Genomic DNA, 8,907 nt, shown 5'->3' with positions numbered 1-8,907 from the left:
AATTACTGAAAAGAATAAGCTCAGAATATTTAAATACTCCAAATATTTAAAGCTACAGAAAGGAACCAGATCCATGACTGAAATAAACCTTTTCCATGCCATGAAGGAACTGAAATAGATACCAAATGTCAACTGTTATGTGCAGCCATAATTTTAGTAAACATTTCTGACTTAACAGTATATGTAATGTAGTGTCACCCAAGTAGGTTGCTAAATCCTATAAATTGTATGCCAGCAACAGGTTCCAGCTGACAGAATTGTGTTCATTAATGGATGCACTATTAGAAAATAGGGATGCTAACAGGATGAGCTAACAGAATTTCAAGTTAATCTGGAAAAAATAAGGTCAGTGCCAGTATATTCAATACTTAAAAGTTACAAGATGGCAATAAAACTAAAGGACAGAAAATTATGGAACACTGGCAGATAAAATTACAGCTGAGATTGCTGTTGGAGAGCTCTTTGCACTTAGGAGGCCCTCATTAACCAAGACACCAAAGGTCAGCACAGCTTTCAATTAAGCAAAAAAGAACACACCAGTTGTTTAGGTGAAAGGAGTGGCAAGATCATTATCACCAACACAGCTGACAATTTTGGAGGTTTTTTTGTTTGTTTTGTTTTTCAGCTAAATTAAAGGACTGCAATGATGAGGAAGATGAGTTTATTGAAATACTCTCCAACATAGTTCTCTCAGTGTAGCAATCACATCTTGGGTGGGTTTGCAGGTAGACCAAAATAACCAAGATGCCAGTTTAATGATCTGTTAGTAATATACATTTTGTAAATAAGCTGTTTTGTACCTAATCTATATTTTCCACAAATTCCCTAGCTATAGGGTTTAGTCATATTACCCACCTCACAATTTTAAAACCAAAAAGAATTAGCTTTCTGAGAATATTTTTTTCATTATTAATATGCTTATATACTAGTTCCTTTTAAAACTCAAGAGCATTTAAGAATTTCTAAATGTTTTTTCCAAAAGTTGGCCTAGAATACATTAACACATTAGACACTTAATATCACATTTGTCCAAATAGTTTCACTAGCTTTACTAAGAATTATCTTTCACATGGGCTCATCAAAAAACCTTGAAACTTATACCTCCTATACTTTGTAGTTCTGACTGGAAAACTGAAAGAGAAATAACATGTGCTTCATTAATTTTCAATTTATAATGGAATATGAGCTAAAAATGTCATCAGATACATGAAAAATGGAAAATGGATGTTAATACATTAATGGATGTTAATACAACTTTTGTATATATATATATAAGGATATCCTGGAAGATTAATTTGAATATGGTAGTTGCATCTGAAATGCAAACACCATAAATGAGGAAAACACAAACTGAAATTGAAGAAAAACTTGCATAGATAAACTTAGCATACCAGAACTAACATAAATTGCTGTGTCATAAGGATAAAAACTTTGTAATGTAAGGTACCATGCTAACAAATCACATTACACTTACTGGTCCTTATTAGCACCCTGACCCTTAGGTCTATTTGGTCATCCATGGACACAGGCAACAAAAAGAGGCTGGCTGGGACTGGAATTCAGCTGTCTTTCCTAAGAAACTGTGCCTTGTCCTGAGAATGGAAAACAAGTCATTTGGATAATGAGTTTCTTAGCTCTACATCTTGTATATCAATGCACATTACAGGCAACCTCCACCCAAGAAAGAGTGCAGTACTAACCAGAACCTCTGTCACCAGAAAATTCTTATTACACCCAGAAACTTGGTTTATATTTTTAATAGCATTTCTCACAGTATCCCACCAAAGGAGAAGCAAAGCAAATGTGGAGGTTGAACAACTGCATTGTTGGCCCCACTTTCTGCACTTCATTTTTCAGACATAAAATTTCCATCCTTAGCCTCAAGTGTCTGACACAACTGATATAAGTCTCATCAGTTTCACTGAAAAGAAAACTTATGACTGACCCATATAAGAAAAGAAAATTCATTTGAAAAACTTCATTCTTTGTATTTTTCTCGCAATCTTAACAAATGGACCAAGGACAACAGGAATGGTAATTACAGGGAACATTAAATGGCAAAACTGTAATCAGAGACAAACTCTGCCGTGAATTTGATACACTATTAGCTCCAAAATTCACAAATTCATAGAAAACAAGAGTGTCAAAAATATTTCCCTGTCTATTTAGACCCTATTGTTCACAGCAAAGGACTGCTGCTTACATTTTGCCTCTCATTTGTAATTTCTTTTTTTTTCCAGAGGAGGAGCTAGCAGAGAAGTAGAGGCTGTCTACTACTTTAAATTTCTTTCTTTCAAGGGAGGGAAACCATTTTAAAGAAACATTTTGATAAAACATGAACAATTCCTTCTTGCCTTCCTTCACCGTAGTCCAACTGTAAAGCTGGATCAAATAGTAGCACTTTCCTAAAATGAAAATCAGCTCAAAAGAAGAACTTTATCTTTCTACTGTCCAGCTGCTCACTCTTGAAAGGAGAAATGGAAGATAAAAATGCAATTCCACTCCCAAAATGCAGGTAAGATAAAAAGATTTGCTTGGCAGTCTTTAGACTATTCTAGGATAATATCTGTTTCAGAAGATGCACGATGTTGACCCAAGCCTCCCCTAGAATTCCAAGGATGGACACTATGCTTCAGCACCAGGGCTGGAAGTGAAGCCTTGTGCAGTAAAGAAAGACATTGCAATGCAGGAGGACTCTGCACTTGATCCAAATTCCAAATCATGAGAAATAAGCCCATCTGTAATACAAACTACTGCCAACTCCTTCCACAGAACAGTTAAGTGGAAAATAACACAGCAAGTGAAATAATTGTTTGTTATTTCCATGTCTTTACACTGAGAACTCATGCAGATACTTTTGTGATAAAAGCCCTTACAAACAAATGTGAAGTCAATGTCACCTGTGATCTCTGATATACTTGGATCTATCAGGATAAAGAAAATTATCCTGAGTACCCTGAGTTTAAAAAAGTCACTCCTTCATTGAATTCAGATACTGTGACAAGAAGAGATTACATGAACAAGCTCTTTGAATGATCAGAGTTTATGTCCTGGACCATAGACAACAACTTAAAGAACAAGCAAGTTGATAAAAGCATCTGTTTAACATTAAGTGAGTTAAAGAAAGCAACAAAGCAGCATTATAACAATGAAATTAAATGATCAGGGTTGTCCAGTGTTGTGAATTTGCAGCTTTCATCTCATTTTGTGCCTTTCCAATTGTTCTAACATAGGACACAAGCCTTCTGGTAGAATAATGAGAAGGGCAACTGGAAAATAACAGATACACAGAGTAACTCTACAACCCACTAACAGAGTAGAACTCTGCTGCTGTTAATATATACTTATATTGCGGGACAGACAAAAGGCCTCAGTTAAGTTCTGTGCCCCATTGTGCTGGGCATTGTGGAAACACAAAAGGGAACAAAGTCCAAGCCCCAAAGGGCTTGCAGTGTAAAACGATAAAGTGATATAGTGAAGAGAAAAGCAATGGGATGCATTCAAAATAGACTGACTTTTTAAATACCTATATGCATTTGTCATCCTTTCAAGCTGCCAAGAGAGAAGAATAATCCTGACTTGCTCCCTCAAATCTACTGTACTCTGTTTGAATATTACTTCCAATGTTAACTGATGCCTTTTATTAAAAAAAACAAAAAAGTTTCAAATATTTCCTTTGATTTTACAGTGGCATGCAATTAGAAAGAATGAAACAAAATTAAGTGAAAACTGAAATAGAACTACCAGTGAGAATGGGAAACACAGTGAGAATGTAGTTATTCTAATTGAGAATTTAGTTATTCTTGCCCTTGACAATTGTTGGACATATTTTTATACAGACACAGATAATGTCCTCTAATTCCACTTGAGGAGTCTATTCCTGTCAGTTAAACATTATCTAAAGGTCCCTATGGAGGTGTTTAAAGCTGATGCTGGCACAGTTTTTCACTCTTTTCTAGCCATCTGGTCACATACTGAATTGTCAGCTACTTTATCTAAACCCAAGAGAAGGCTGAAGGAGTAAACAAAAATACTAACAAAAGAAATCTCAGGGTTCAAAGTAACCACAACAATCAAGCCTAAAGTTATGATTTCTTCTTACTCACAAAATTCACACAGAAGATACTTAATAAAAAACCCACAAAACCTCAAAAGGTTGCAACCTGAGATTATTTTGAAACCCCTCTCCCTCCCCAGCCCATACGCAGAGCTGTAAACACACTGAGCATTTGTATTGCCCCTTCTTCCCCCACCCCACTCTCCTAAACAATTGATAGAAAATATACATATCCATTCCTTTACATTTAAGACTTAGAATTCTAGAGGCTGGCATTCAAAATTATTTTGCATGACACTCCATAAAACCTTTTAAGATCAATTTTTAAATGCTTATGCCTCAGTCCTACGCTTTCTCTGCATACTGACTTAAACAACAGAATGTGGAAGCTGTCTCATTAAAGCACCCATATGACAGAACTTGCTACAGTTCTATACAAATAGAGAAGAGTCCCACTATATTAAAATTAAAAACCGAATCATCTTATCAAACCTCTTTTTTCCTCATGGTCTTCTCTCTTCTCTGTGCAACGTTGTTCCATCTTACACACACACTTAGATGTGCCATAAGTGCTTCTTTTAAAGTGCATAAAAGCTATCCACAGCTCTCCTAAGAATGAAACAGTTTTAATATTTTCTGATCCATGTTCCTGCCACAAACATTCACCGGCAGTATGATAGCTCCAAGAGGAGACATCTGATTCTTGACATTTAAAGATACAATACTGGTGAAAAATAGTGACGCTGTATTAACTGCAAACAGCTTGTGAGGGAGTAGGTGATGTACTCCTAAAATGTATAATCAGAACAAGCAATAATTTCAACCTTTTGATTTTTTATTTTTGACTCAGAGCCATAAAAAATAGGAATAGCCTGATAAACAAATCTGGACACGTTACAGTAACTGTTTTAAGAGAATTTATATTCTAAGGCAAAAAGAAAAGTAGGTTGTTTTCCTGCTGGAGAAAGTATTAAGGTACCCCATAGTTTCTCAAAAGGGTCTCAAAAGCCTTCATAAAAAATGAGCACTAAATGAAAGCGAAATTGAAATTACAGAAATCAAAGAATTTGTATCCTAGTAACATTCAGTTAATTGACATTGTAATGCTAAATGAAAGCACTAAAACATCAAATTCCCCATACCCCTACTGTGACAGCCTTATAAATTCAAAGGGTACACAGAAAGGTCTTATTTTTCCCACATGAAAAAAAAAAAAATCCTGTTCTAACATGAAGTGTTACTTTGAAATACTGAATTCTGGACCCCCCCCAAAAAATGCAAAAAGCTGATAAATTTTTAATTTTAGCAGCAGCCCCTTTGTTTGGTGATCAGTGACCTCTGGGGAAAGTTGAGACATCAGAGCAAACCTCCATCCCCCACAAACACCTGAGACAAGGCAGAGCACAGTTAACAGCAACCAGTTCTCCACACTGTACCTGGAGGTACTGACAGGACCGTTCCTGCTGACACGTCTCTGCCTTCACCACTGTCTGGTCCATGTTAACTGATGCTTTCTGGTAAACTTCACGGGCTCTGCTCACGGTTAATGTAGAGGACCAAGAGCTTTTCTTCATTAACTGGGAGTCCAAATTCACAGGCAGGTTTGCACAGGTAGAGCATTTGACATCATTATTGCTTCTGGAGGACTTCACAGTATGTTCACTAATAGTGTTATAGGCTTCCATAAAGTATTGGGAAGAAGAGCGATCAGGGCATCTTCCCATGGTCATGACCCCACTGGGACCATGATAAATGCAAACATCATTGTCCAAGTTGTCATCTGAACTCCACCATCCCGATGCATTGGATCTGGGCTTACCTTCTGATCGCCTTTCTTTACTCTTGCTGCGCTTCCCATACCTCATCGTCTGTGACTCCTCCGGGCTTGCTTTCCCCCCATTGACGCTGCCCTTGGATGGTCCTTCCAGCGAATGGGACTTGGTGAAGAGCTTTTGGACAGAATGAACCAGGTGCCGGATCCTGCCCGGGCTGTCGCTGCGGTGCTCCATGGCAGTTCGCTTGTACTGCAGTGTGTGGTAGCCATCCCGATTCAGGGGCAGCTGCCGCTCAAACTGGTCCAAAAGGTTGGCAGGGATGCGGTTGGTCTTGTTGGCAGTTCCATGGGGAACCAGAGCACACTCGTCCTTGAGTTCATGGTGGGAGCTGTAATGCCTCCGGGGAAACGTGCTGCTGGCAATCTGATCATTGTAGGGCACCATGCACTCGGCCTGGAAAGAGTTCCTTTGAGTGTAGTAAGGGTGGTCTGTGGGGTGGGGCTCCACTGGGTTTAACAAATATGGCTTCCTGTCCTGGTGGTGTGGCAGGCTGTCACATGCAGGGTCACAGGCAACCCCGTGATGGTGACTGCGGCTGCCAGATAATCCCTTCATCGCTGATGCAAAACGAGTCCCAAAGTCATCTAATACGTATGGCTGTGCGGCAGGCAGAACTCAGAGAAAGGCCTAGAAGAAAGAAATACAACAGAAACCGTAAGACTCTCAAGCTGAGAGGACAGCATTTGCAATGCTCAGCATTCTTTGTTTCTTATTGTAAAAGTAATTGGAATAAACGTTCTCAGACTCGTTTTATCCATTAATCTTTCCCACGTCAAACATGGAGATAAGGACACCTAAGCAGTACACAAGAAAAGATATTGTTCCATCAGCTGCAAACAGCTTGTTCCATCAGCTTGTTCCATCAGCTGCAAACAGCTAATATGAAAAGCAAGATAGGTATTGCCAGCTCTACTCTAAAACCTCAGTCCTGAAAACATTCACGGACATGGACCTCCCAGCATGCCTTAGCTGCTCATCTGCACATTTTCAAGGCCAAATGGACTTTTGATCTTTTATTTAATGAAGCACTTTCCATGCTTCTTTGGGCCAAATACAAAGCATGGTGCAATTAATGGGAAACTTTTCTCTAACTTCAATGAATATTTTTACTCAATCTCCATGCCATCTGCCTGGAGTGTAAGCATCTCAAGACAACAGCAAACCATTATTTTTCTAAGTTCTTTTCAAATTATTAATAAAATAACAATAAATTACACTAACTGTCAAAACTAAGCCAAACCAACTATTTAACAACTTATATATCCTTGGGGTTTGTATTTACTATTTACTGGCTCCTACTCACTAGAAAACCCCATCTTATTCTGCTAATGCATGACTTGATCTATTTCTCGATAATTTTTCATTATACTAAACAGCATTCAAATATCCCTACATACTCCTACCATTAAAAAAAACTGGGATAGCCAAACCTTGCACACAAAAATAACAGTTAATAACAATAACATTTAATTCTTGATTGCAGTTATTTGTCCCTGAAGTGACTCACAGTGCTGTAGAATATGGATTACAACAAGTTGAAAATGGAAATCTTCATCTCAAGTGATATAATACCCACTCTGTTTGAGGGAAGATGCCCTCATTTCAGCCCTCAACTCTAGCAAAAGTCTGGATGCAACCTATGAGCTACTAATGTGTAAATTATGAGGTTTCAGGTGTGGCAAAGCAGTCTCATGGTGTCATCTGAGAAGCTGGAGGGCAGAGGACTCCTTAGAGGATGCTTTCTTATACTGCACTGAAATAGGAGTCACTCAGATACTTTATTCCTTTCTGGCACAGCTAATCACATAATACTTTTGGAAATGTAGCACTTGAGATCTTTCTTGGAGCAAGGATAAACATGCATAGGAAACAGGTTTCCACTATGCTCCCCAGTGTTCTCTCAGCTAAAGTTCATGTTTTAACAGGTTGTAGATAAACCAGTGTACCCACTGGCAAATTGGTAACAATGAAGTTTTCTAAAATAGCATTAAGTTAATGTCAGTCTGGAAAAGCATGCTCTGCACTTCATCAGAACTTTTATTTTCTTCTGAATCTGTAGCAAGCCAAAGAGGAGTTTTTTCAGTATGCTTCAAAGCTAATCTGGATGTCCTGCATTTTATCCCACATCACTGGATCCCTGCAATGCAGAAAATGTTCCTTCTCAGGAGAACTTGAATTAAAAAAAAAGTTTTCAAAATACCACAAAAGGCTCTTGAAATATTCCAAATGGTTAAACTGACTGATTTACCTAAAGAGGAGAATGGCTAAAAGCACCTATAAGAGCCTGAAAATAGAATATTCAGGGAGATGTACATGTCAATTATACTGTAGTGACAATTCTTAGCACTTCTAAAGAGAATTTTACATCCCTACCATAGTTTTAAAAATATGACCTATTAGTCTGTGTAATCGAGAAACATCCAAAGGGATGTAGTAATAGATTAATTACTTAGGTAATTGAAAATGTGACTCGAACAAAGATACCCCATCAAGAAGAGCATTTCTAAGGGATATAGAGACCAAATTAAAAATAGTCCTTTAAAAAAACAGTCCTTGCTATCTATGAATATATTTTACACATCAAGGCTTATGAAAACAAAACTTCAGCCAGTTTTTTTTTTTTTTTTTAACTTAAATCCATTTGCAGTCATGCAACAGTCCTTAAGATGGTTGATAAATTCTCTTAAGGCTAAAAATAGACTAGTGTGCTATATAAGATAAAAGAATTAAACCTTGCCTCAAAGATAGGAGAAAGATTTGAAAGAGTACAATTAACTGGGACATGCCCTAAAACAGAGATTTACTTTAATTTTTTCCTTATCTGAATGGCTATGACTTTTTCATATACTGTGGAAAAAAGAGTATATGTAGGCAAAAAACCAAAAGGACCAATTATTTACAGCATAGTGAAGTCATGACAGGCACAGGGGTTGTAATGGAATTATTAAGAAAATGTAGCCTTAATATACTGATACAGCAAAATGTCTGGGATCAGGAAACACTTGATGTGATTTG

General features: G+C 37.5%; 1 protein-coding gene across 1 annotated transcript in view; it reads right to left on the bottom strand.

The window, feature by feature from the left end:
* Positions 1–6,447, bottom strand: part of DLGAP1 (DLG associated protein 1) — a 139,372-nt gene extending 132,925 nt beyond the window's left edge. Inside the window, exon 1 of the mRNA XM_058830822.1 lies at positions 5,494–6,447. Within this exon, the coding sequence (XP_058686805.1) occupies positions 5,494–6,447 (954 nt within the window). The remainder of the gene's footprint in view (positions 1–5,493) is intronic.
* Between the last annotated feature and the right edge of the window lie 2,460 nt (positions 6,448–8,907).

The sequence above is a fragment of the Poecile atricapillus genome, chromosome 2 (assembly GCF_030490865.1).
Source record: "Poecile atricapillus isolate bPoeAtr1 chromosome 2, bPoeAtr1.hap1, whole genome shotgun sequence".
NCBI classification, from domain to species: domain Eukaryota; kingdom Metazoa; phylum Chordata; class Aves; order Passeriformes; family Paridae; genus Poecile; species Poecile atricapillus.
This window is presented reverse-complemented; position numbering and strand designations above follow the sequence as displayed.